The sequence below is a fragment of the Onychomys torridus genome, chromosome 2, assembly GCF_903995425.1.
Source record: "Onychomys torridus chromosome 2, mOncTor1.1, whole genome shotgun sequence".
In the NCBI taxonomy this organism is placed as follows: Eukaryota; Metazoa; Chordata; class Mammalia; order Rodentia; family Cricetidae; genus Onychomys; species Onychomys torridus.
Window position 1 is genome coordinate 146,717,613 of NC_050444.1, and position 26,949 is coordinate 146,744,561.

General features: G+C 54.4%; 2 protein-coding genes across 2 annotated transcripts; one reads left to right on the forward strand and one right to left on the reverse strand.

Moving 5' to 3' along the window:
• Positions 1-6,336: 6,336 nt before the first annotated feature.
• Positions 6,337-18,868, forward strand: Map3k6 (mitogen-activated protein kinase kinase kinase 6). The gene is made up of 29 exons (XM_036177070.1): positions 6,337-6,945; positions 8,346-8,485; positions 8,573-8,596; positions 8,830-9,020; positions 9,138-9,306; positions 10,446-10,552; positions 11,132-11,302; positions 11,405-11,517; positions 11,877-12,036; positions 12,193-12,355; positions 12,433-12,540; positions 12,666-12,715; positions 12,791-12,886; positions 13,012-13,099; positions 13,182-13,315; positions 13,600-13,727; positions 13,974-14,110; positions 14,453-14,558; positions 15,051-15,208; positions 15,310-15,502; positions 15,587-15,725; positions 16,023-16,179; positions 16,299-16,475; positions 16,714-16,819; positions 17,022-17,184; positions 17,272-17,384; positions 17,468-17,541; positions 17,796-17,872; positions 18,136-18,868. The coding sequence occupies exons 1-29, from the start codon at positions 6,603-6,605 to the stop codon at positions 18,224-18,226; spliced, it is 3,876 nt and encodes a 1,291-aa protein (XP_036032963.1). The 5' UTR covers positions 6,337-6,602; the 3' UTR covers positions 18,227-18,868.
• Positions 18,495-26,719, reverse strand: Sytl1 (synaptotagmin like 1). Its single transcript, XM_036177071.1, has 14 exons — positions 26,504-26,719; positions 24,908-25,056; positions 24,604-24,679; positions 24,481-24,526; positions 23,556-23,628; positions 23,216-23,310; positions 22,972-23,085; positions 22,706-22,872; positions 22,323-22,419; positions 21,857-22,015; positions 21,515-21,593; positions 21,344-21,443; positions 19,155-19,360; positions 18,495-18,742 (listed from the first exon to the last, which is right to left on the reverse strand). Exons 1-14 carry the CDS (start codon positions 26,692-26,694, stop codon positions 18,603-18,605), a joined length of 1,692 nt encoding a protein of 563 aa, XP_036032964.1. The 5' UTR covers positions 26,695-26,719; the 3' UTR covers positions 18,495-18,602.
• Between the last annotated feature and the right edge of the window lie 230 nt (positions 26,720-26,949).

Genomic DNA, 26,949 nt, shown 5'->3' on the forward strand with positions numbered 1-26,949 from the left:
CCCCAGCTGCCCAGGTAGCTGAAAGGTGGCTCTCCACATCAACCCACCCTTCATTCTTCCCTCAACCCTGAAAAGGTAAGAGTTTGCTAATCTGGGCTGCTCATGCAAATATATGTAAACAGGATGCAAATACGACAAAACCTTAGTGTCTCCGGAAGCAGATACCCTAACATCTAGAGTCTGGGAGGAATTGCAGAGGAGTCTGGAGGAGACATGTCCGCCCTGTGCCTACTGGCCCTGTGTCTCCATGCAGAACCCAGGGAACTGGAAGCCTTCAGAGCTGTCTTTCTGAGCAGTTGTCCGGGAGTCCCAGGAAGTCCTGGGGAGAAGGAAACTCCAGGTCCCCAAGGTAAGGGATGCTGAGGATCGGCAGGTCCTCAGGGCAGCCTGTGGCTGGGTGTGGTGGTTTAAGTAAGAATGGCCCCCACAGGCTCACGTATTTAATGCTAGTCATGGGCAAGTGGCACTGTTTGAGAGGGATTAGGAGGTGTGGCCTTATCACCGAGGGAAGCCTTTAAGGTTTCAAAAGCCCATGCCAGCCAGGCTCAGTCTTCCTGTCTCTCTGTCTGTTTCTGTCTCTGTCTCTCTCTCTCTGCCTGCAAATCGGGAAATAGCTCTCAACTACTTCTTCAGCACCGTGCCTGCCTGTGTGCCGCCATCCTCTCCACGATGGTGATGATGGACTAAACCTGTGAAACGGAAGTCAGGCCCTAGTTCAGTGCTTTCTCTGTAAGAGCTGTCGCGATCATGGTGTCTCCTCACAGCAGTAGACCACTGACTAAGACACTGGGGTGCAGCAGTGCCTGTCTGTGTTGAGCAGCCGCAACAGGGAAGCAGAGCCTCCTCTGTGCCAGGCTCCAGATGGGTGTGTGCCCAGTATTCCGGGGTGTGCCAGGCAGGTCGCGCTGCCCATGCTTTACTGCAGAGGACAGTGAGGCTCAGAAAGGACCAACTTCTTGTCCCCAATTAGAGAGCCAGAAAAGGGTGAGGATAGGATTCGGGCACCGCATCCTGTGTCTTTTTTTTTTTTTTTTTTTTTTTTTTTTTGTCCTCAGCATGGGGCAGGACTCAGGACATCTGCTTCTGAGATTTTAGGGTCACTTGGAGCACCAGGCAAGATAGATCCCAAGGGGAAACCTGGGGATCATGAGGCTATCCTCGGACTTTGCTTTGTTCACAGACTAGGGCTGGACCCTCTCTGCTCCTTAGGGCTGCGAGTGCCCTCGGAGGGGTGAGTATTGGAAGAGATGGTGAGAATTTGGAGTAGGGCTGTTTCTGGCTCACTGCTGGCTCATGGAGCCTCAGTTAAGGTGCTCAGACCTCAGAGTCGACACTCAGTCCTTTCTTTCTGGGCAGGACATCAGCCTGCTCCAGTGCCAGGTGGGTGAGGAGGCCTTCACAGGTCAAGGAACTTGGAATCAGACCAAGCTGGAGTGTTGGGAAGGCTCCAGGCATGGTGGAGCCTCTCCTCACATCTCTTCACAGCCCCTTCTTTAGAAGCTCACAGGATCTGAGAGGGCCGCTGGGTCCTTTACTTGTTCCAGACTCTGGCTAGAGGATTTTGGGAAATAGCTTGGGGCCTTTTTCAATCTCTCTCCCTTTTCCCAGGTCTCAAGAGCTGCTAGAAACTGCTGAGTCCCAGTGCTGACTGCTCTCCCTGTCTCCCTAGAGGGAGCCAAAGTCCACTGAGGCAAGGCATATCTTACTAGACTTCATAGACAGGAGCTTGCCTAGCTCCTGTAGGGACTGAAGAAATCTGAGAAGGCTTCGTGGAGGAGGTGGTTTTGTGTGTGTGTGTGTGTGTGTGTGTGTGTGTGTGTGTGTGTGTGTGGCTTTCCAAGACAGAGTTTCTCTGTGTAGCTTTGCGCCTTTCCTGGAACTCACTCTGTAGACCAGGCTAGACTCACAGAGATCTGCCTGCCTCTGCCTCCTGAGTGCTGGGATTAAAGGCGTGCTCCACCACCGCCAGCCGAAGGAGGTGTCATTTAGAAGGACCTTAAAGGCTCTGTAGAAGTTCTCTAGGCACGTGAGGTGCAGGAGCACTTTACAAATAGAAGCAAAGATAAACTCAAGAAAGAATCAAAGGGCTAAGGAGTCATGGGAGTAAGCTGAGGGTGTTGGGAGGGTGGTGTTTAGCAGCAGATAAGCATGCAGCCAGGACCTTTGCAAAGGCCAGTTCCCAGAGGCCATTGCATTACTGATATGGAAGGCAAGGGGAAGCCATGCAGGAAGCCTAGGCAGAAAAGAGGTCAGGTCAGACTTAGTTTTAGAAAGACAAGTCAGAGCTGGGCAGTGGGGGTGCACACCTTATTCCCAGCACTTGGGAGGCAGAGACAGGTGGATCTTTGTGAGTTCAAGTCCAGCTTCGTCTACAGAGTGAGCGCCAGGACAGCCAGGACTGTTGCACAAAGAAACCATGTTTCAGAAAAAAAAAAAGAAAAAGAAAGATAAGTCAGATGTAGGTATGGTAGTGCAGGCCTGTAATCCTAATACTCGGGGTATCTGGAGTTAGAGGCGCATGGTGGGCAGCATGGGACTGGAGAGTTGGCTCCATGGTTAAAAGAGAACACTGACCGCGCAGAGGACCCATACTGGGTGGCTCATCTGCCTGAACTCCAGTGCCAGGGGATCTGACATGCTCTTCTAGATCCTTGGGCACCTACACTCTCACACATATGCATACACACACACACACACACACACACACACACACACACACACACACACACACAACTTTCTCTCTCTCCTCATACAGATAATTTTTAAGTTTAAAACAAAACAAAAACCAGGCTATACCATGGAAGATTCAATGGACGGGGCAGAAGACAGTGAAAGCGGGATCGATGGAATTGGACACCTGTCATCTGGAAGGTAGTTAAGAGGGACTCTAAGGACTGGAGTACTGTATGGCTTGGGGGAGGAAGAAAAGGCAGCAGGAAAAGGCCAAGAATCCAGCTTAGGCTTCTAATATCTCAGTTCTTATCACAGCAAATTAAACAGGTTATTTTGCCTGACTTCCTGCAGGACTGGCCATCTCCCAGGGATGAAGACAGTGTTTTTATCATTTCAATCTCCCCAGTGGCTTACAAGATTTTGCCATGGGTTGAGTGTCAACAAAAGTGAATGAAGGAACTGAGTTTATCGTTATTCACAGGCTCCAACGGGTCACTCGGAGGCAACACATTTGAGCAATAAGCCCCCAGTCCAAAGAGCAGAGAAATGTCCATCCACCCAGCCTCAGCTGCCACCTCCCCTGGCTTCCCCTGCCCCAGACCAGTTTGGAGCCGTAGCACATGCACAGATGTTGCCCAGGTGTTCCGGGGGTGACAAGAGGGGTCTGTGGATTTCCTCCACTCTGGGACCTCCTACAAAGCAGATTTGAGAGGCAGGAGTCTGAGTTCTGGCTGGAGAACGAGAATTTACACTAGCTTACTCTGGAGGGGGAGTTCCTAGCAAGAGGGCAGGGCAAGCCCAAATCCCTAGCATCCCGGACTCCTCTTCCTCCCAGGTACCCAGGAAGGGCAGCTGGAGCTGGAAGACTTGGAAGGCACTGGCACCTGTGTCCGCTGTGCTACTTGGAAGTACTACCAGTGGGCGCTGGGCAAGTTCTTAGAGGGCACTGCAGGTGAGTGGCCACAGGGGGCCCCTGGAGGAGCGGGGAACAGGGAGGCTGGCTGTTTCTCAACATTTTCCCTGCATACATGAATAAGGCTAGGTGACTTCTTCCCTTCTGTGCACCTCAGTTTGCTCATCTGAGAAATGGCAATCTTGAAACAAGACAGTGTCAGAAGGAAAGAATTAAGCTCTAGGGAAAGAACATCAGCGTGCAGCTGGGTCTTACTGTGGGACTCTGAGCAAGTCCTTTCCCGGCCACAGCCTCAGTTTCCCCTTGTACAACGTGAGTGGGGCCACAGTGTGGGGCAGGGCCGCTGGCTGAGGCTTTGTTGTGAGGCCACATTCTGTGCTCCAGGAACCAGAGAGACTTCTTTCAGAGAAGCAGTTAAGTGTTGGGAGATATCTGAAAGGGGGAAGTGGTTATAGGGAGGCGCCTCTGGGGAGCCCCTTTTCCTGCCCAGGCCCAAGAGGTTCCTCCCAGCTCTCCCTGGCACACGGTTGTTCAGGCTGCTAACTGGGGCTGAGAGGAGACAAAGAGGGTGGAGAGAAACTGTGAGCTCTGGAAAGGATAAGACGGAGCAAACTGATGGCTTGGAACAAGATAGTCCTGAGTTCAAGTCCCAATCCTAGCTGAATGACCATAGACAAACAAAATTGACTCCTTGGTGCTGTTGGGGTCTTGTGGGGACTGATAACATCCACCTCATCACTGACTGGAGGCTGCCTTGGGGAATTATCTCTAAGGGTGCCAGGCATACTGTAGGGTGCCAAGGCGCCCTGCACTCTTCCCTGCAGGGGACTCTCTGAGCTTCCACAATGGGAAGGCTTTTACCACCTATGATTCAAGTTAGGGCAACTGTACAGGGACTGTCCCTGGTGCCTGGTGGTGCCTCCTGCTACTGAGCCAGTCTTGAGGGGTATTACTATTACTATGCTGCATCAGGCAAAGGCGTGGGTCACCCCTACTGCTGGGTTCACATGATGCTTCCCTAGAGTCCTCCGATTGTCAGTGTGCTTATCACTCCTCACAGCTTCGTGCCTTAGCCACCTCATTGCCAACCAAACCAACGGGCGGCTGCTTCCTGGTCGGGACTGTAACCCTTTCCTGGCTCTCAGGACTTTTTCTTTCTTTCTTTTTTAATAATTTGTTTATTTTCATTTTATTTACATCAGTGTTTTGCCTGAATGTATATCTTGTGTGAGGATGTCAGACTCTGGAGTTACAGACAGTTGTAAGCTGCCACATGGGTGCTGGAAATTGAACCTAGGTCCTCTGGAAGAGCAATCAGTGCTCCTAACCACTAAGCCATCTCTCCAGCCCCGACTTTTTCTTACTAGGGAGAAAACCCAGAGAAAACAGAGCAGGAACATTAACTTCAGCTCCATGCAAAGAAGAACTGTTGTAGTTTTCTGTTTGTTGGTTTGGTTTTCGAGACAGAGTTTTTCTGTGTAGCCTTGGCTGTCCTGGAACTGGATCTGTAGACCAGGCTGGCCTTGAACTCAGAGATCTGCCTGCCTCTGCCTCCTGAGTGCTGGGTGGGATTAAAGTCTAGCGCCACTGCTGGCTCCTATTTGTTTCTTGTAAAGTGTCTTTTCTACCCTAAGCTCTGTAACGGGCCAAGTTCTTTTCTGTTGCTTCTTGCCTGTCCCATTGGCTCAAACCAAGGAAGGCATGGTTTTCTTCCATGAGGCCACAGGGCTGTGAAACAGAGGCTTCCTGCTGTTTGTTGAGCAGGCTCTTTATCCAAAGCCCCAACATAGTCTTTAAATGTTTTTAGATTTATTTATTTTATGTGGATGAGTGTTTTGCCTGCAGTCTGCATGTGCATCGCATGTGTGCAGTGTCTGTTTAGGTCAGGAGACTGAGTGTAACTACATGTTACAGATGGTTGTGAGTCACCATATATACATGAGTGCTGAGAACCAAAGCAACAAATCCTTTCAACAGCTCTCTCTCCAGCCCCTAGCCCCTCCATTAAGAGCAAAGGCAGCAAAATGGTCCTAAGAATCTGACAGGTAGTCCTAAATTTGGATCAACCTCAGATTCCCAAAGTCCCCAGTTCCCAAGTTCAGGGTCCCCTAAGGTTAGACCAACTCATTCTTTAGTCTCTAATTCATATTAGGAAGTTAAAAGATCTTGGTGAATTTGAAGCTGGGATGCTCTTATAACCCCAAAAGATGGAGCTTCTGAAGTTCCCTTCAAAGAGAAGCTAAGAAGTTTATAACGGAAGTGCTCCTCAGTCCCAGGATCAAGTTTTGGGTAGACACTTAAGTAAGCATAGCTTCTCTGCAAGTGAGGCTCTTGGGAAAGCAGCCTGTCAAAGTTCTAGACGTCAACCCTCTACCAGCATGAACATTACATGGGACACCTACTAGTCACAGCGTTTTACAACCCCTTCCTGCCCCCTCCTTGTCCTGAGATCCATTCATTCACCGGATCCCTGCAGGGCAAGGGCCCGCTGTTGCCTCTCCCTGGCCGGGTCACACATCTTACGAGCGCCTGCAGTGAGCAGTCCACAGTGTTTGGCCCGAATAGGGGCACAGGCTGTTCCGGAAGTGGACAGTGTCAGAGGTTCTAGCAGGAGAGGAGGGAGGGAGAGTCGCTGGGGAGCCGCATTGCCCCAGGGCCGAGGGTGGAGCTTTCCCAGTCGGGAAAGGGCTGGGCCCAGCCTACAAGTGAGGGCAGAGCAGTGACTGCCAGCACTCCCTTGAGAAGTCTGGGTGTCGCATACTGCCGATTGAGTTCCCAGGATCCTTCTGTGACCTGTGAGCCGAGGATTACTGGGTCCTCTAGATTCCCAGAACCCAGTCCTGTATTGCGGATCTGAAAGGACCGTGAAAGTTTGAGCAAAGATTTCTCTCTGGACTTCAGATTTCCGGAACAGGACGTCCTGCCCATCTCCGGATCCCGGCTGGACCCACATCCCCAGCCTCGTGCCCTGTCCCGGGTCCCGAGCGCCCGGCGCCTGGCGCCCGAGCGCCCCCGCATGGCGGGGCCGTGTCCCGGGGCCGGGGTTCTAGAACGCGCGGGCAGCTGCTGGCAGGACCCTCTGGCGGAGGCGCTGAGCCGGGGCCGCTCATCCCCCGCCGTCTCGGGTCGGGGCTGCGCGCGGAGCCGGCCGCTCAGTGTGGTCTACGTGCTGACCCGGGAGCCCGGGCCCGGGGTGGAGCCCGGCGCGGGAACCGAGGCAGAGCCGCTGCCGCTGCGATGCCTGCGGGAGGCCTGCGCTCAGCTCCAGGGCACGCGGCCACCCCCGCAGCTGCGCAGCCTGCCCTTCGCGACGCTGGCTCTAGGTGACACCGCGGCGCTCGACTCCTTCTACAACGCTGGTGAGCCCCTGGGGGCGGGGCTCGAGCTTGGGCGGGGCAAGGGGCGGAGCTCGGCGACCCCTGACGGGGCGGGCGTGGGTAATCACACCTACGGCGTCTATGGTAAGCTAAAGCAGGACTGGAGATGGGGCTGTGACAACAACAGGGCCATGGATGTGGATTAATGGATTAGGGATGTGGCGGGGCTCGAGCCTGGATTTGGGGGTCCAGGCCCGGCTTCTGGGCGGGAGTTTAAGTAGTCTCCGGTCGCAAGTGCCGCGGGGCAGGCGAGCTCTAGGGGCGGGGCTGGGGGAGGGGGCAGAGCTGTGGTTCTCTGCGTAGGCCGGGGAACGCGTTTTCACGACGATCTCACGTAGTATTTAAGTGAGTCCTGAGAGGGTGCTTGGTCTAGGGCAAGGGGCCGTCTCTGCAAGGTTGGGGTTGAGAAGTCCTAGCATTACAACACCCAAGGATCGGGCTAGAGAGGCGGGAAAGGAAGTCCCGACACAACCCGTCGGGACTGGATCCTAGGAGAGAGAATCTCTTTGGAGACTTGGGAGTTAGAAGAGAATGGGCGGGGCAGGGGTTGATCTGGGGGAAGGACGGGGCGGCCAGAGGCTAGGTCAGAAAGCTATTCCTCTCCTTCCCACCTACCCGGATGCTCCACCCATCCATTTGTTCATCCCAGAGCCAGGGAACCGTGTTTCCTGGACATCTGTGAAACTGCAGCTTAAAAATAAAGGCTGGCCCGAGCAGATCACAGATACAGTCACAGACTCATATGCATTGACTCATACAGCCCCTCCCTTGCAGACATTGTCATTTAAAGGTGGCTGGATTCAGTAAGCTACACAAACACACATAAAAGCACAGTATTGTCTTTACACACCCTGGCTTCGAGGATGGAGGGATGGCCCTACGGTTGAGAGCACTAGAGGCTCTTCCAAGGATTCGAGGTCCCTAGCACACACATGGGGTGGCTCACAGCCACCTATAACCTCGTCTCCAGAGAATCCAACACCCTCTTCTGTCATACACTCACACTGACACACATGTACATATATAAATGAAATAAACCACAGAGAGAACTAGAGAGAGAGAGAGACAGACAGACAGAGACTAGGTTGAGGAGCCAGAGTATGGGACTTCTATTTGCAAAGTGCCTGTCTCCTCCCTAACCTGGAACTGCTGAGCTGGAGCATCCTCATACATCTCCTTTCTGGGGCTTCCAGGCTCTCAGGGGAATGAGATCCTTGGGCATCTTCTGTAACAGCAGCAATACAAGGACCGTGAAAGCGTTGGGAAGCTCTCTAGAGTAGGACTGAACGTGGCAGGCAAGGCAGCTGAAGCAGCATCGTCTCCAGGCTCCTGCCCCGTGGAGCTGTGCATCAGCCCTCAGGTCTACACCTCTGTGTCCACAGATGTGGTGGTGTTGGAGGTGAGCAACTCCCTGGCACAACCCTCCCTGTTCTACCACCTTGGCGTGCGGGAAAGCTTCAGCATGACCAACAACGTGCTCCTCTGCTCTCAGGCAGAGCTCCCCGACTTGCAGGCCCTTCGGGTAAGTGGCCCGATGGGTGGTGGGGACAGATATAGGGTTGGGGCATATGGTCTTCCCAGAATGCCAGTGTCTGATTGTCTCCTGCAGGAGGATGTTTTCCAGAAGAATTCGGTGAGCAGAATTTACCGTTCATACTATGTTGTGACCTCTGACCTCCACTAATATTCCCAGCCTCTTCATTTATCTCTGACATCAGTGTGACCCTCTGTTCCATGTCACATCCTCTTGTAAAGTGTGGTCCTTTTCTTCTGTTCCTATCTTCATTAGTACTAACCTCTGAGCATCCGCTAACCCTCTGCTGACCTGTGGGTGATCTCCACTGATTGCTGCCTTCTTCCCACCAGGACTGCGTTGGCAGCTACACACTGATCCCTTATGTGGTGACAGCCTCTGGCCGGGTGTTATGTGGTGACGCAGGCCTCCTGAGGGGCATAGCTGATGGGCTAGTACAGTCTGGGGCAGGCACTGAGGCCTTGCTCACTCCCCTGGTGGGCCGGCTTGCCCGCCTGCTGGAGGCCACACCCACAGACTCTTGGTAATGGCGCTGACAAGGAGGGGGCACCAGGAAGAGCCTGATGAGGGTAAAGTGGGTTAGGGCTGAGGGACAGACCCATCATTCTCTCTCCCTCTCTTCCCTGGCCTTGGGCATCAGTGGCTATTTCCGGGAGACCATTCGGCAGGATATCCGGCAGGCTCGGGAGCGGTTCAGTGGGCAGCAGCTGAGGCAGGAGCTGGCTCGCCTGCAGAGGAGGCTGGACAGTGTAGAGCTGTTGAGCCCCGATATCATCATGAATCTGTTGCTGTCGTACCGTGATGTACAGGTGTGTGGTGTTCTGAAAGACCGTGGCATAGGATATAACTCCAGCACTCAGGTGGTAGAGTCAGGAAGGGCAATAGTTTGAGGTCGTCCCGTTTACAAGCAAATTTGAGACCAGCCTGGGCTACAAGGGATCCTGTGTCAAAACCCGACTAGGAAAGTGAGAGAGAGAGAGATCATTGTTGGACAGGCATTTGTCGCCAGATAAATCCAAGGTCAGCTCCTGGCTGAGCCTTGCTGATGGCTGTAAGTAAATTGCTAAAGCTCTCTGAGCCTCCATTTTCTTATTTTCGTGTTATATTTTTAAACATAGGCTCATTGTGTATCCCTGGCTGGCGTGGAACTTGATACGTAGATCAGGCTGGCCTACATATCCACCTTCTTCTGCCTCCTGAATACTGGAATAATGGCATGCCCCATCATACCTGATTTATGTTTGTTTGTTTGTTTATTTATTTATTTATTTTTGGTTTTTTGAGACAGGGTTTCTCTGTGTAGCTTTGAGCCTTTCCTGGAACTCACTCTGTAGACCAGGCTGGCCTCGAACTCACAGAGATCCACCTGCCTCTGCCTCCCGAGTGCTGGGATTAAAGGCGTGCACCACCGCTGCCCGGCTTGTATTTTATTTTTTAATGGTGTGTATGTATGTGGGAACCGAACTCTGGTCCTCTGGAAGAGCAGCAAGCACTCTTAACTGCTGCTGAGCCATCTCTTCAGCCCACATTTCCTTGTTTCTGAGGGATGATGATGTCACTGCCTTGCAGGACATTTGTGAGGTTAGAGACACCCAGCATGGGATGCACAGTGAGTCCTCCATGGAAGGTACGGTCTGTGAATTTGCTTGGCCTAGGAGAGAGGAATGGAAAGTCTTCAGGGGGTGGGGAGGAGAGTATCAGGAATGGGACAGGCTCAGACTCAAGATTTTTCTCTGCCAGGATTAGTTACACACACTTTTAATCTCAGCACTCGGGAGGCAGAAGTAGATAGGTCTCTATGAGTTCAAGGCTAGCCTGGTCTACAGAGTGAGTTCCAGGACAGCCAGGGACACACAGAGAAACCCTGTCATGAAAAACCAAAACAACAACAGAAAAGATCTTCCTCCTTGTGCGGGGCTCCTCACGGCAATGCTTGTTCCTCCTACAGGACTACTCCGCCATCATTGAGCTGGTGGAGACGCTGCAGGCCTTGCCCACCTATGATGTGGCTGAGCAGCACAATGTCTGTTTCCACTACACATTTGCCCTCAACAGGTGAGTGGTGGAGCAAGGCTTGAGCCAGAGTCACAGGAGCTCTGTGGCCTGTTCTCTGCCGGCAAGAACATTGTTATCTGGAAGCCCTGCTCCTCAGGAAATTTGCTGACTTGGGCACTAATGTCAAGAGGTTCCTGTCCGTCTCGGTTAATGCTGCATGGTGGGGACAGACGAGGTGGCATCTCCCTTGATAGGGTCATAGCTGCCCAAGGTCCTACCCCTTAGAGTTATTTGCAACTAGAAATGGCTTCCGCCTGTGGTCACTAACTCTAGAGGTGAACACTGGTCAGGATCAGTGTCCTTTGAGGCTTATTAATATTAAGCCCCTAGAAGCCGGGCAGTGGTGGCGCCCGCCTTTAATCCCAGCACTAGGAGGCAGAGCCAGGTGGATCTCTGTGAGTTCGAGGCCAGCCTGGTCTACAGAGTGAGATCCATGACAGGCTCCAAAGCTGCACAGAGAAACCCTGTCTCAAAAAACCAAAAACAAAAAAGCCCCTAGAAGATTCCCTTCTGTTTATGGTCTGGGGGGTCCCTGGACTGGGTGAGTCAGAGCCATCAGCCCATTTTCCTCTGCCTTAGGAGGAACAGGCCTGGGGACCGGGAGAAAGCCCTGGCTGTGCTCTTGCCACTGGTACAGCATGAAGGTCCCGTGGCACCCGATCTCTACTGCATGTGTGGTCGCGTCTACAAGGACATGTTCTTCAGCTCTGGCTTCCAAAATGCTAGGCACCTGGAGCAGGCCTATCACTGGTAATTCGCACAAGAGAACGGATAGAGGGCTTAGGCAGGGGAAGAGGGATGGGGCTGTGGGCATCCATCCAGCCCTGCATCCCTCGCCCAACCTGACTCCAGGTACCGCAAGGCTTTTGACGTGGAGCCCAGCCTGCACTCGGGCATCAATGCGGCCGTCCTCCTCATAGCCGCTGGGCAGCATTTTGAAGACTCTGAGGAACTCCAGCTGATAGGTAAACCCTGCTGCTAACCCACCGTACCCAGCATAGGGTGGGAATGGCTTGTGGCAAGCGAAGAACCCTGGACAGCAAGAAGCACTGACTCATCAAGACTGATCTGCTCGTCACCACGCTGGAGGCCTCAGAAGCCTTTGAATCCCGCATTCTTCCCAAGCTCACACTTGTGATTGTCACTACCTGTGCCCAAGCCCTCACATGCGCTAGGACCTTACTGCCCAAGATCTTACCACACCTACCTTGTTGCCCCCATCTACATGTCCACTCTGGTGCCCGCAGACTGCAGCGGGACCCACCCTCGGGCCTTACTCTCTCCTGTACCTACACTCACTGGAGCCCGTTCCCCCCTCCCCCAGGCATGAAGCTGGGTTGCCTGCTAGCCCGCAAAGGCTGTGTGGAGAAGATGCAGTATTACTGGGATGTAGGATTCTACCTGGGAGCCCAGATCCTTGCCAATGACCCCATCCAGGTGGTACTGGCCGCGGAGCAGCTGTACAAGCTCAATGCCCCCATATGGTAGGTGGCCCCTCCTTCATTCCTGCACCTATGACCATTGGCACCCCCCAGTCATGACCCCAGTAGGGTGATACCACTGCCCATGGTGCCCAGTGCCCATGTGCTGACTCCACGCAGCCTGGGCAGACTGAAGCCAAGGCTGTGTGTGCGGTTCAGGTACTTGGTGTCAGTGATGGAGACCTTCCTGCTGTATCAGCACTTCAGACCCACACCAGAGCCCTCCAGGGGGCCCCTGCTGCGAGCTCACTTCTGGCTCCACTTCCTGCTACAGTCCTGCCAGCCTTTCAAGACAGCCTGTCCTCAGGAGGACCAGTGCCTGGTGAGCCTGGTGGGAGGCAGGGACCCAGGGAAGAGGCTTGTGAGTTCTGACAGATCCCTTTCCCCTGCTGCTGGAAGGTGCTGGTGCTGGAGATTAACAAAGTGCTGATGCCTGCAAGGCTCGCCATTCAGGGGACCGACCCAGTGAGCGCAGTGACCCTAAGCCTGCTGGAGCCCGAGACTCAGGTGAGCTCGCTTTGAGTCTCCTCACCCACTGCTATGCATCCTTTCTCCTGCCCTCTCTAGTCCCAGCACCTCCACAACCGCCCCCCCCACACACACACACATACACACACTCTTTCTTCTCACAGGAGGATTCTTCCAGCTGGACCTTCCCAGTCTCCTCCATCTGTGGGATCAGGTGAGAGGCAGAACCTTCTGGCAAGCCCCTGCACTGCCAAGCCTGCATTCACTGGCCTCTCTCCTTCTTCCTTAGTGCCTCCAAGCTGGACCAGCGCTGCTGCTTCCTCTATGCACTGCCTCCGGCCCAGGATGTCCAGCTGTGCTTCCCCAGTGTGGAGCGCTGCCAGTGGTACGTCCAGCCTCTTGGAGTTGGGGCTGGGATGCCCAGGGGGCTGAGGGAAAGGAAGTCAGCTTGGGGCTCTTGGGGGATGGTTCCTATCCAGATCGCCCATTCCACTTGTTTGCCCTCTTCAGGTTCTGTGGCCTAATTCAGGTCTTGGTGATGAACCCAGATAACTCGGCACCCACTGAGGAGGCAGAGGGTACAAGGGAGGTGCTGGAGGTGAGGCTATGGAACTGGGGGCTGGAGGAGAGCCGAGAGGGAAGGACCCAGCTAAGCTGGGTCTACCCTCTGGTCCCCTCAGTTTGATTATGAATACTTGGAAACCGGTGAGCGGCTGGTGCTGGGCAAAGGCACCTATGGGGTGGTGTACGCTGGCCGAGATAGGCACACGAGGGTGCGAATCGCCATCAAGGAGATTCCGGAGCGGGATAGCAGGTGGGGTTCATTGGTTCACGCAGGTTCATGCTCGGAGGGTGGACATGAGCAGGTCAGGTGTATATGTGTTGGGGGAGGCATGAGGACTGAGCGGCTGTGGGCATGGAAAGATGGCTGGTTAGTGGTTGGACTGGGGATGGTGGCCCTTACCGTAGAGCAGATGAAAGAGACACATGGGTGGGGTGATATAAGGGTAGAAGTTGATTCTGGGAGATTCTGGGAGCTTGGTCTCATGGTACAGGACTGTGGGGGACTGCTCATCGCTCTCTCCTCTACATTTCCAGGTTTTCCCAGCCCCTGCATGAAGAGATCGCTCTTCACAAACGACTGCGCCACAAGAATATAGTGCGCTATCTGGGCTCTGCCAGCCAGGGCGGCTACCTCAAGATCTTCATGGAGGAAGTGCCTGGAGGTACGGGCCTGCGTGGGAGAGGAGTGAAACCTGAGGTGTGGGCTGTGGGAATGGAGCCAGACAAGGGTGGCAAACCCCAAGGGGAAATGAACACTAGCGTGGGTGGGTGTCGCCTAAAATTAGCTGACAGGGTGGGTTTGGTGATGGGAGTCTGGGTCGTGGGAATGGGTGTGCCTGGGCCTTGAGCAGAGGGGTGTGAGTGGAGTAAGTGGGTACCAATTATAAACCTGGATTGTCTCTGCCCAGGCAGCCTGTCCTCCTTGCTTAGGTCAGTGTGGGGGCCCCTAAAGGACAATGAGAGTACTATTAGTTTCTACACACGGCAGATCCTGCAGGGACTCAGCTACCTCCATGAGAACCGCATTGTGCACCGGGACATCAAGGTCAGCCCTGTGGCTGGTCCACTTGGCCTGCTGGGTGTGGGGAGACACTGTGCCAGACCGAAGCTGGCAGTTTGGAGTGAGAGAGCACAGCTGTGCAAAGGGTGGGGGGTGGGGGATCTCCCAGAGAGAGCACACCTGTGCAAAGGATGGGGTGGGTGATCTCCCAGAGAGGTCCGTTAAAGGAGGAGAAGTCATGTCTGAAGCCAGAGCAGACACCAGCTCCTAGAAAGGCCCATACATGGACAGCAGGGGAGAACAAGAGAGGTTGGCCAGGAAGTTGGGTCTCAGGAAAGTTGGGTGTAGTTTATCTCAGGGGTCAATCCCAGTGCCCACTTCATTCAGGGGGACAACGTGTTGATCAACACCTTCAGCGGGTTGCTTAAGATTTCTGACTTTGGCACCTCTAAGCGGCTGGCGGGCATCACACCCTGCACAGAGACTTTCACAGGTAACAGGGTGGGGGTCGGGGGTGTGTGGATGGGGGTCTAACTCTGGGAGACTTCTGGGAAATGGAGTTTCTGCTGGGTACAGAGTTACAGTTCCAAGGGTGAATGGAATCTGGGGACAGGTGCCTAGATCCAGGGAGGGGTGGTAAAATCTAGACTCCCAGGTTGGAGAACTGATGAAAATAGGTTTGGAACCTGAAATGGATGTAAGGCTGTACATGTTGGGGGTAAGAGGGGCTGGTAGAGTTTGTGGGGAGCTTGGTAAACTATCATGCACAAGCCAGAACCGTCCGAGGCTGATAGTCGATGAACACCATACAGCCTAGCTTAAAGAACTGAAGCTTGGCAGATGATGGAGCCTAGGTGGATGATGAAACCCGAGGTAGGGTCTGATGTGCCCACTGTTTGAGACTATCGGTTCAGTGTGGGTGCAGGCGGCCAGAGGATGATGGAGAGACTTAAAGCCTAGATCGCGATTGTTCTTCTTGTTCTAGGCACTCTGCAGTATATGGCCCCAGAAATCATTGACCAGGGCCCACGAGGATATGGAAAGGCAGCGGACATCTGGTCTCTGGGCTGCACTGTGGTTGAGATGGCCACAGGTCGACCGCCCTTCCATGAACTTGGGAGCCCGCAGGCCGCTATGTTTCAGGTGAATCCCTCTGGGGTGTGGCCTGTGGAGGGTGGGTGGAGCCTGATAGGGCCTTGAACACAGCTAATCTCGGGCTTGTCCTATCTGCCCCACCTCCACAGGTGGGCATGTACAAGGTGCATCCACCAGTGCCCGGTTCCCTGTCAGCTGAGGCCCAAGCCTTCCTCCTCCGAACTTTTGAACCAGATCCCCGCCTCCGAGCCAGTGCCCAAGAGCTGCTGGGAGACCCCTTCCTGCAGCCAGGGAAGAGGAGCCGCAGCCCGGGCTCTCCTCGGCATACTCCCCAGCCCTCAGGTGCTGTGATGGGGGAGAAAGTGAACACAGTGGAGGGCAGAGGCGCTGAGCCGTGAGAAGACTCATGGCTTTTTCCTCCCTCAGGTACCCCTTCCACGGGTTCCAGTCCTTCAGCTGACTCAGCCACCCAGTCTCAGACATTCCCAAGGCCCCAAGCACCCTCTCAGCATCCACTCAGCTCCCCAAAGCGCTGCCTTAGTTATGGGGACACCAGCCAGCTCCGGTGAGTGCCTAGGGTCCTGGAGTGGGTTCCGTTCATCTGGTTTTGCCTTTCTATTCATGTCCTCCAGAAAAGGCCTCCCTGGGTCCCGAACACTCTGACCATTTACAAGGACAGCATCTGTTACCTCCGGCCCTCTCCCAGATGCATGTTACTTTCACTCTGCCCACCCTCAGCTGGGCTTAAATTCTATTATTATCCCCGTGAAGTAGGCATAAAAGAGCCAGGATTCAAACCCTGCAGCAGAGGTGGCTGCATGGCGTTGCCCACCCTCCGTCTGACGCTCCTCATTTTGCCCAGTGTGCCTGAGGAGCCCGCAGCCGAGGAACCCGCGTCCCCCGAGGAGAGTTCAGGGCTGAGTCTGCTGCACCAGGAGAGCAAGCGCCGGGCCATGCTGGCTGCGGTGCTGGAACAGGAGCTGCCCACACTAGCAGAGAATCTACTGGAGCAGGAACAGGTGGGCGGCCCGCCCCAGCGCCCCCTGGTGGTCAGGCTGGGATAAGGCCTGATGGCCCACCAACGAGCATCTAGGTTGACTGCGGATGGAACACCCACGGACACCACCTCTCTTCTTAGGATTCCAGACTCAGCAGGAGTCACGTGGAACAGCTGCTTCGCTGCCTCGGGGCACAAATCCACACTCCTAACCGCCGGCAGCTGGCCCAGGAGCTGCGGGCCCTGCAAGCTCAGCTGCGGGCCCAAGGCCTGGGGCCTGCACTTTTGAATGGGCCGCTCTTCGCATTTCCAGAAGCGGTGAGGAAGCTTCTTCTCAGGGCTGTGCAATAACAAGTCGTTATTGCTAGGACCTGATGTTCCAGGATTCTGTGACTTCCGGGAAGAAGCACGTCTATCCTGTCCTGGGTTCCCAGTCCCGCCCTTGACCCCAAGTCCGCCCACCTCTCTGCAGCAGACTTTCTAGAGCTTTGCAACTGAAACCCCACCTCTGTTTGAGGTTCAAACTATCTCAGCCGCACCCTCCCTCCCTCCCCAGGTGAAGCAGATCCTCCGCAGACGCCAGATCCGCCCACACTGGATGTTCGTGTTGGACTCGCTGCTCAGCCGCGCAGTCCGGGCGGCGCTGGCGGTGCTGGACGCAGGTAGGTGGGGTTGGAGCCCGCCAGCCGGTCGGTGGGGGTGTGGCTCTGGGGCGTGGCGAACATAAAATTGGGTGGTTGGCGGGTCAGGCAGGAAGGACCCTATTTGATCTGTTTGGTCACAATCCCTTTCCATCTCCCGGGCCATCTGGGGTCCTAAACGGGCGTCGCGCTCACCTTGAGCTCAACCCACTCGAATTGACAGAGGTGGAGAAGAAAGCGGCCCCACCGAAGTCAGAGGACTGGAGTAAAGGGGAGTCCCAGCAGAAAACGCAGGAGAGCCAGCAGCTACACAGCCAGCTCCGGCCAGAGCAGGGGCCTCCGCCGCTGACGGTGCAGCTGGGCCTCTTGCGAGCTGAGACTGACAGGTGAAACCCCTTGGAATTACCCAAATAAGATGCACAGGCTTCAACCTGCAGGTCATTCTATTCTATCCCCACCGCCCACCCTCACAGGCTTCGAGAAGTCCTGGCTGAGAAGGAACGTGAGTGCCAGGCTCTGATGCACCAGGCCCTACATGGGGTGCATGCAGACACCAGGACTTATGCCCTGGCTCCAGAGCCCCCAGGTGAGCAGACCTGACTGGGGAAGTGTAAGGCTACTTCTAGCAGAGGACACCTCACCTGGACTCATCACCTGACTTTTTGACAGCTACTCTCTCAAAGGACCAGAGCCTGGTGCGGTGGCTACAGGAACTGAGTGTGGACCCAGCCACTATCCAAACGGTGAGCAAGTGTGTGCTGGCTATCCCTGACCCCCACCAACCAGCTTTCTAAAGGTGTTCCCTGCTGCAAAGACTTTCCGTACTGGAAAAGCTCTTAGTAGGCTCCTCTCATTATACAGATGGGGAAACTGAGGCCACAGGGGGAAGTAACCTGCCTGAGAATTTTTGTAGGTAGAAGCAAGAACCTGAGTTTCGGGTTGTGTCTTTTTGTAACTTCATCTTTACCTGTTTCTGTGGATCTTGGTTCACAACCAGCTCCTGAGCCATAGCTTCACCCTTCAGACCCTGCTCACCTGTGCCACTCAAGATGATCTCGTCTATACCAGAATCAGGTACATCTTGGGTCCTCCAGGGATGAACCATGCACACTTGGTCGGTCTCTCTCTCTCTCTCTCTCTCTCTCTCTCTCTCTCTCTCTCTCTCACACACACACACACACACACACACACACACACACACACACACACACAGCTGTGAGCCCGCTTTGATTCCTCCCTGCAAACTACAGGAGAACCAAGGTCCCTATACACAGTGACTCCTAAAGAGAGCACAGTCCTCCTTCTGGCTGAATGACATTGATCTCTGATGTCCCCAGGGGAGGAATGGTATACCGCATTTGGAGAGCCATCTTGGCACAGCGAGCAGGAGCCACACCAGTTACCCCTGGACCCCGGGAGGCTGAATGACGGCGTCAAAGGACATAACCATAGATGAACGGGGAGACACAAATGGCTGCTCAGACACCAGTCCAGCACCCAGGAGCAACTTCAGGACCTGGGCCGGGGAAGTAACCAGAGAGGCACCCAAGGACACTACACACAAAGACTATTAAACAGAACACTTGCTACCATGCTTGTCTTGGCAACTTCGGAAGTGTGTATGTGAGGGTGGGGCATGTCCAAGGAGCAGCCCCTTGAGGTCTCCATTTCCAAGTGACTTTTTTTCAGCCCCTGAGCTCTTTTATACTAATGCCTTACTGCTCAGTAGCTCTGTAAACAGACTTTATTGACTCCAGCCATGGGATGTACTTTGTGTGGGGGTCCACAGAGGAGTTTGACAGGGCTATGCCCTGGGGACCAGGTTAGTTCTGAGGGGCAGAAGGCCATCCACCCATTCACATGGCCGCTCCAGGAGTGCCTGCCACAGCTGCTTTTCCTCGGGGGTGGAATCCATCCAGGGCACTTGGAGCCCATAGCTGCTGCCTGGATGTGGGTGGGCCAGAGTGGAAGGTATTGTCACCTTGGACACCTCAAAATAAACTTTCTGGTACCAGATTATGCACTACACCCAATCACCCCCAGCCCTTTGAAGACACTTTAAGAAAGGGACAGTTTGATTAAAGGCGTGGGTAGTGTATGCCTTTAAGCCCAGTAGTTGGGAGGCAGAGGCAGGTAGATCTGAGTCTGAGGCCAGCCTGGCCTACAAAGTGAGTTCCAGGACAACTAGGGCTGTTGCACACACACACACAGCTATATCTATATACACATATGTGTGTACATATCTATATGTATAACATATATACACACACACACATATGGGAAACAAAGTGTCTAAGGACACCCATGGAGCCCATGCCTCCAAGCTTGTCTCCACTCAGGGCCCTGTTCTGCTCACCTGTACCAAGGCTGAGGCGTGTGCCCCCCAGCTGGCGACTGGCCAGGGCCCCATGGTCCCACAGGGAGAGCTCAGCGCAGGCTTGGCATAGGTCGGCAGGCCCAAAGCCATCATAAACCATGGTGTGGTTGAACACAGGGCTGAGGCTTCGCCGAACCACCCTTGTGCGTTGGCGGCTGGCCCGGCTGTCATCAGGTAGCACTGAGCTGTGACAGGTGAGAAATCAGGGTTGGTGTCAGGTGACCCACCTCTTGACACTCCCTAGCTAAGCCAGCCACTTACCATGTTCCCCTGGCCCCTGCCTGAGACCAGGTCTCCAGCCCTCTCTGTTTGGGGACCTTTACACTGATCTTTTCTTAGTTGCCTCTCTTGAAACTGATAACTGTTCACAGGGTCCCAGAGAGAAGTCTCTAAAATGCAATTCTGCTGTTTTCTGGCTTGATTTACGTCAGTATTCCCTGCTCCCACCCCCTCTAATTTCCAAAGCCTCTGAACCATTGTGCAGAATGTTACTCTGATGTACAATAATAAGAAAGACCAAATGGGAACCCAGAATCAGAGTGGCCTACTTCCATTTTACTCCTCAAGGGTAAGGAAACACCCAGAAACTCAGAGGTTCTCCAAAGCTTACTTTGAAAACCACAGGGCTGAGGGTGTAGCTCAGTGGTAGAACACTGGCTTACTGTGTAGTCTCTGAAGCATTTCAGTCCTCAGCACATTGAAAGACAACTAAAATCAACCACTGTGAATTACACGTTCAGGGCCGAGCTCCAAAGCTTGTCCTTCCAAGATTTCCAAGGAGGGGCCCTTGTGGCCTTTCCATCAGAGCACTGTGGGTGCACAACCTCAGAATGCGGCCTGTAGTGGCTAGCTAATTTTATGTCAGCTTGACACGGACTACATCATGGTTCTCAGTCTTCCTAATGCTGTGACCCTGTGATACAGTTCATGTTGTGGTGACCTCTCAACCATAAAATTATTTCGTTAAGACTTCATAACTGCAATTTTGCTACCGTTATTGATCGTAATGTAAATGTCTGATATTGTGATCCTCAAAGTGGTTGTGAACCACAGCTTGAGAACTGCTAAGAAAATGCCTCCGAGCTACCAGGCAGTGGTGGTGCACACCTTTGATCCCAGCACTGGGGAGGAGAGGCAAGTAGATCTCTGTGAGTTCAAGGCCAACATGGTCTACAAATTGAGTTCCAGGATAGCCAGAGCTGTTACACGGAAAAAACCTGTCTCAAAAAAACAAAAACTGCCTCCATAAGATCAGGCTATGGGCAAGTCTGCAGAGCATTTCCTTAATTACTGGTTGATGGGGGAGGGCCCATCTCATTGTGGGTTGGGCCCCCCCTGAGCTGGTTGTCCTGGATTCTATAAGCAAGCAGGCTGAGCAGTAAGCCAGCAAGCAGCACTCCCCAACTTGCTTTTTGGTCATGATGTCTCATCACAGCAATAGAAACCCTAAGACACAGCTCCTCAATTCCCCTGACTCCAACTTTTTTTTTTTCTCTTTTCAGAGTTGAGGACCGAACCCAGGGCCTTGTGCTTGCTAGGCAAGCGCTCTACCACTGAGCTAAATCCGCAACCCCAGAAGAGATTTTTTTTTTTCTTTTTTGGGTTTTTTTGAGACAGGGTTTCTCTGTGTAGTTTTGGTGCCTGTCCTGGGTCTCACTCTGTAGATCAGACTGGCCTCGCACTCGGAGATCCGCCTGCCTCTGCCTCCCAAGTGCTGGGATTAAAGACGTGTGCCACCACTGCCTGGCTCTCCAACTTTTTTTGTAAGACAGGGTCTTACTCTGGTCTTGGCTGGCCTGGAACTCTAGAAATGCACCTGTCTCTGGCTCTCAAGTGCTGGGATTAAAAACACATGCCACCATGTCTAGCCTAAACTCGTATTTTAAGACAGGGTCTTATACACTCTGTGTAGCCATGTCTAATGTATGACCTTGAATTGACCCCTCTGCCTCTACTCCCAGTTTCTGTAGTTTGTGGGGATCCAACCCAGGACCTCATGCATGCCAAGCAAGCACCCCACCAACTGATGCCCAGCCCAGCCCCTAACTCCAGTCCTTGCTGATCACTTCCACCCCTGCTCAGGTTGACTGATCTTGGTGGAGGGACAGGTTGGTTGGAGGTTGGGAGCAAAAGGGAGGTACTGAGTGATATGTCACACGGCCTCTCACCATTGTATGTAAGTGTCCAGGGATCCCGGCCGCAGTGGTACGAGGCCCTGCGCTTCCTTCACCCAGAAGTGGAGCTCTCCACTCAGAGGCTGTCCTCCTCCTGTGGGGACACTCCAGTTCAGACCACCACCTCATGGAACAGATCTCCCATCTCCCAGGGCAGTCACTTACCCTCTGAGCCGGCAGGAATGTACTTGAGGGACAGAGAGAGCAGTCCACGGCTGGGGAGCTCATCGGGAGATGGAGGAACCTGAAAAAAGCCGAGTGGGCCTGTCGGGGTAGGGTCTCAAGAGGCAGTTTGGATATGGTGAGGAGAAATGTGTTGAGGACAGGGTGTCCACTGAGAACCCCGATGGGCAACGCTCCCAGGGGAGGGGCACCCTGGCTGGCAAGCTTTGCCTAATGATAACAGCCAGTATGAGGCCCAGCGAGGCTCTGTGGAACGTTCTGCAGGTGCCTGGTGGCCTGTGGGGTATAAAGGAGGGATGTCCATGACCACACACCAGCCCTTACCCGGGGCTGCAAGGGGAGCCAGGTAGCCTTAGAGTCCCAGTTCCACGTGTCAAGGGGCACTTCGACCTCTCCCAGAAAGATGTTGCGACCCAGACTTTCGCGGTGCCACACGGACAGGCTCAGTATGCGGCCTGGGAGATCAGCCTGCTGGACCGGGTGCTGGGGACAGGAGGTAAGTTTCAGTGGAGTGCGCTGGAGGCCCTCCCTGGCAGGGCTGTGGCACACCTGTTGACTGGAGCTGGTCTCACTACACTCCCTTCCAGGATGGGATCCTGATTCTGGGTTAACTAGGGTCTCTCTATCACCGCCCAGCACAAACTGCCAGCCCTGGGACTGTGGCCCCGTCATTCCCCTCACAGAACAAGGCCCAGGGCCTCCCAAGATGAACCAGGCGGACCCTGCCACTCACCCCGCCGCAAAGGGCACCCTGTTCGTTTGCGGGGAGACAACACCCTCATCGCCTCACCCGCAGAGTCTCGTTGAAGATCGGGTTCAGATTCCGTTTCTTCACCGACGTCTTGCGCTTGTTCTGCTTATCCGGGAGGAGGTAGGTTTTCACGTAGCTGGGCGAGGGAGGTGAAGGCTGGAGGTCAGGAGAGGGCTCTTCCAGAGCCTTCGTCCAGCTCTGGGGACATCCCCAGCCACCATCCAGAACACAGCGCCCCCGAGTGGAGGCCTGGTGCTAATCAATTAACAGGCATCCAATTCAGCACGCCTCCCAATAACATTGTCTTGCCCAGTTTGAAGAGGAGGAAACTGAGGCCAAGGCAAGTGGAGTGGTGGGCTGGGTCTCGGAGTGCCCTGGCGCCCCCGAGTCCCCTGCAGCCCACCTGTAGGGTCGGCACTCACGGATCGGAGCGGCGGCGCCGGGCGGCGGCCAGCCCCTGGCACTGGATCACCTGCACTCGCAGCTCGGCAGCGCCAGGCTCGTAGCGCAGCGCGAAGTGCACGGAGCCGCGCACCTGTACCGTGCCAGCCTCCGCTTCCCCGGACAGGCTCACCAGGCTGCCGCTCAGCTGCGGGGGGCGGGGAGGGGTGGGAGGTCAGGGTCCCAGGCAGGCTTCCCTTGGCGGGACTTGCCGGGCACCCCGCCCAGCCCCTCCCTAGTCCTTCACCGTGGAGGAATTGAGGCTGGACACAGAGGAGCTGCTGCTGAGCATGCGGTCGAGGGAAGGGCCGAGCCCTGGGGCCTCTTCCCCATTCTCCTGGATCTCGGAGGTCACCTTAATCTGGAGAGGAGAGAAAAGTGACAGGGTATTCTACTTCCCTGGACCTCCCTGGACCATGTGGAGGCAGGCACTCTTTCGGTCTGAAATCCGCTCCTGGTTTTGAGAATAGCCACTGGCCACTCCTGCCTACCTGGGCTAGTGATGGCCAGGACTCCCGCTCCGCCCTCTGCTCAGGATCCAGGGCTGGGTCCGTCTCTGCCACCTGGATACCCCCTTGGCCGGAGGCTGGAGTGGGGCACAAGCTGCTGAGAAAGTCCCTCTCCTGTGTGTCCCTAAGCAAACCTGGAGGAACTTGTTCACAATTCTAGTCACCTGTCAGCTTCAGGTCCAGGTGGTGACCTGGGGTTGCCCATTGGGGGTGGGGAGTGGGTGAGGGGAGAAGAGGAAGGTGAACATGGTGGGTGGGGTCATTAAAAACTGCCTCTGATTGCCCCAACATCTTTAGCTCCCCAGCACACCCTCCCACTCACCTTCCTGGGCCTGGGGCTCCTCCTCATGACCTGAAGCCTTTGAGGCTACATATGGTGAGGGGAAATCTGGTCCCTGAAGAAAGCAAAGGGTAGAGGCCATAATGGGGGTTAATGAGGAAGGGGTCAAGGGTTATGCTTGGGTCAGAGGTCAGAGACGCCAGCCTGCGCACCTCAGTGTTGGAATAGGGCTGCCCTCAGGGCAGGGCTGGCTACCAGCTGCAAGACCAGTCAGGCCTGTACTTCACACCCTGGCATCCTAAGGCCTGTCCCTCCTGCCCTGCCAGCCTGACTCCTGGGTTCAGGTGGTGGGGGCCATAACAGCTGAGTCCCTGGCCTCAGCCTCACCCTCCTCAGCCCAACCCCAGTGTTTTAGTAGTGGGCTGGCTTCACGTCTCCTGTGTAGTTGAGGGTGACCCTGAACTCCTGATCCTCCTGTTTCTACTGAGTTCCAGGATCACAGGTGTTTGCCACCATGCTGGGTTTATGAGGGTCAAACCCAGGGCTTCATGCATGCTAGGCAAGCACTCTACCAACTGAGCTACAGCCTTATTCTTCCTTTTTTTTTTCCTCCTTTTTTAAAAAAAAGAGTTATTTATTTACTGTGTATAACTGCAGGCACCAGATCTCATTACAGATGGTTGTGAGCCACCATGTGGATGCTGGGAACTGAACTCAGGACCTCTGGAAGAGCAGCCAGTGCTCTTAACCTCTGAGCCATCTTTCCAGCCCCCAGCCTTATTCTTAATAGCTGCATTTACAATTGCCTTAGAGGCTTGGTCCAGGCCACAGGTTGATCCAGGAGGTAAAGCTCTGAGCAAGAAGAGACTTGTCCAAGTCCCCAGGAATGGGGTTCCTTCCCTAGTGTTTACCCCATTTGGAACCACAATGTGCTTGCTATTAGCTCACCTAGTCACTGGGTACTCACTTGGGTCTCACTGTGCCTCTCTGGAGCAGCCATCTCTATGGAGACCCTAGGAGGAGAGAGCCGGGGTTTTCAGGGCTGGGCAATTAAGTGGCACTGCCCTCTCCTCCCCATGCTGCCTCTCACCTGGACTCTGGCTCTTCCTCAGTGGTGTCTTTCCCAGCAGCCTCTGCCTCACCATCACTTCCCAGAGCCTGGTCCCCTGGGCTCAGGTGAGAAATGCTGTGAGCCTTCATAATCCGGAAGCCCCATACTGGCCATGGCCCACGGGAGATGCCCATCCACCTCCTATAGCCCACAGAGGGGCAGCGCTACTCAGACACTCAGTATGGGGCAGCCAAGACTAGAACCCAGAACCTAGTCCTGCCCCACTACAGTCTGCACCCTTGGCTTCCAGAAGCCCCCCTCCCTCCCTTGAGGTCTCCCTCACCTCTGGAGCTCTTCTTCCTGCGGATGGAGGCCCTGACGAGGTCAGACCCAAAATGGGCATGGTGATGTCGCTGGGAGCGTGCTTCTTGGAACCAGTCCCCTGTCAGGATCTTCAGCTGCCCGGGGTCTGCCAGTGAGGCTCGGAGCTTGCTGGAGGACAGTACAGGACACAGCTGTCACTATTCACCCAACCAACATCCCTGACCCCCACTCTGGACTAGGGACCTGGGACTCAACAGCAGATCACACTTGATCTTGTCCTGGGGTCGCTCAGGCTACTAAGGAGATAGAATCCAGAATAGACAAGAACAGTGATGGAGGGCCTTCTGTGCGAATCTTTTTTTCTTTCTTTTCTTTTCTTTTCTTGAGGCTGGGTTTCTCTGTGTAGTTTTGGTGCCTGTCCCAGATCTTGCTGTGTAGACCAGGCTGTCCTCGAACTCACAGAGATCTGCCTGGCTCTGCCTCCCAAGTGCTGGGATTAAAGGCGTGTGCCACTGCCATCTGGCGCAAATCACTTTTTTTTTTTTTTTAAGATTTATTTATTATGTTTACAGTGTTCTGTTTGCATGTATTTCTGCATGCCAGAAGAGGGCACCAGATCTCATTACAGATGGTTGTGAGCCACCATGTGGTTGCTGGGAATTAAACTCAGGACCTCTGGAAGAACAGTCAGTGCTCTTAACCCCTGAGCCATCTCTCCAGCCCCCGCAAATCACTTCTTAAAGGATAAACTGCAACTCTCCAGGTTGAGAGGCATAATCATCATACATGAAGTAGTTATCGTGGGCCATGCCTGATAGTTTATTTGTTGTATGTTCCCATGTATGTGGAGGTCAGAAACTGGTTGGCCTTCTCTAGCTTAGCTCTCTACCTTATACATTGAAGCAAGGCCTCTCACTTGAATCCAGAGCTCACTGATTTGGTGAACCTAGCTAGACAGCTTGCTCCAGAAATTCTCCATCGCTATTACCCAAGCACTGGGACTATGGGCGGGCCACCATACCGCCCTGGCATTTATGTAGGTGCCGGAGGAGAGCTGAACCCTTCCTCAAGCCTATGCAGTGAGCACTTTACCCACGGAGCCATCTCCCCGGCCCCCTAGCTCTGTTTTAGCTGAGAAAGGTGAAGTTCAGGGTAAAGGCAGCCGCCCAAGTTAACCCAGTTGTCCCAGACAGTGCTTGTCTCTCTTGAGGTCCTTTGCCTCTGCTGCTCTTCTGGGGAGAAGGGACATCATAGGCTTGGAAGAGCATCCGGGATTGGGAAGCACTGCATGGCTATAGAAGGTTCATGTATATCTGGGCGGGGCTTATAGGAAAATGGATGAGATGGACGCTGACAGGGACTAATCAGGGTGACCTGTGGACACACAGGCTCTGGGGAGGGTCCAGCAGAGTATTAGGGACAGGTGGTGTCTGTCCACCAAAGTGTCCTGTTCCAAGGTGTGACCAGAGTGGGAAAGCACAGAGACAGGGAGGCTTGAGAAGCTGGCCAAGGTCAGTGGAGACGGAAGGGTAGAGCCAAGGACCACCCAGACCCAACAGGCAGCCTCCAAGGACCCAGGACCCCTTCGTTCTGGCTGGTGGCTGTCCCATCTCACCTGACCCGCCCCTCCTCCAGTTGGCGCAGGCGGGCATCTCGTTTGAGAACATCAGCGATGGCCTCCTGCTCCTCCTCTGTCAGGAAGCTGAGGTCCAGCAATCCCTCAGCTTCAGGTTCTGGCCCATGTGCCATGGGGAGGGAGGGCAGGGCCCAAAGCCTCTCCTGAGATGTGTGGCCTCTCTGGGGCATCAGCTGGGGTTGTGCCCCAGCTGGGCATATGTGGCTTCCTGGGGGGTAGACCAAGGGTCAGTGTCTTCTCAGAAACACATCCTGGAGCCAACTGCCTGTTTTCTCCCAAGCATATACCTGAGTAATAAGGAGCAATCAAAGGAAGGCCAGGTCAAGGTGAGGTGGGGCGTGGGGGATGTACTCAAAGAAGGCTACACATATGCACATATCCCTAAGGACACACGGAGAACTGCAAGCCAGTACACACTGATACAT

What these genes read in the sequence shown, in the direction of transcription:
- Map3k6 (XM_036177070.1), top strand. Translation starts at nt 6,603, where the DNA reads ATGGCGGGGCCGTGTCCCGGGGCCGGGGTTCTAGAACGCGCGGGCAGC. An exon ending in CTCAGGAGGACCAGTGCCTG is followed by an intron (nt 12,356 to 12,432) that starts GTGAGCCTGGTG and finishes TGCTGCTGGAAG; the next exon opens with GTGCTGGTGCTGGAGATTAA. An exon ending in CATGGAGGAAGTGCCTGGAG is followed by an intron (nt 13,728 to 13,973) that starts GTACGGGCCTGC and finishes GTCTCTGCCCAG; the next exon opens with GCAGCCTGTCCTCCTTGCTT.
- Sytl1 (XM_036177071.1), bottom strand. Translation starts at nt 26,694, where the DNA reads ATGCCCCAGAGAGGCCACACATCTCAGGAGAGGCTTTGGGCCCTGCCC. An exon ending in CAGGAAGAAGAGCTCCAGAG is followed by an intron (nt 24,680 to 24,907) that starts GTGAGGGAGACC and finishes ACCTGAGCCCAG; the next exon opens with GGGACCAGGCTCTGGGAAGT. An exon ending in AGAGGCACAGTGAGACCCAA is followed by an intron (nt 23,629 to 24,480) that starts GTGAGTACCCAG and finishes TGCTTTCTTCAG; the next exon opens with GGACCAGATTTCCCCTCACC.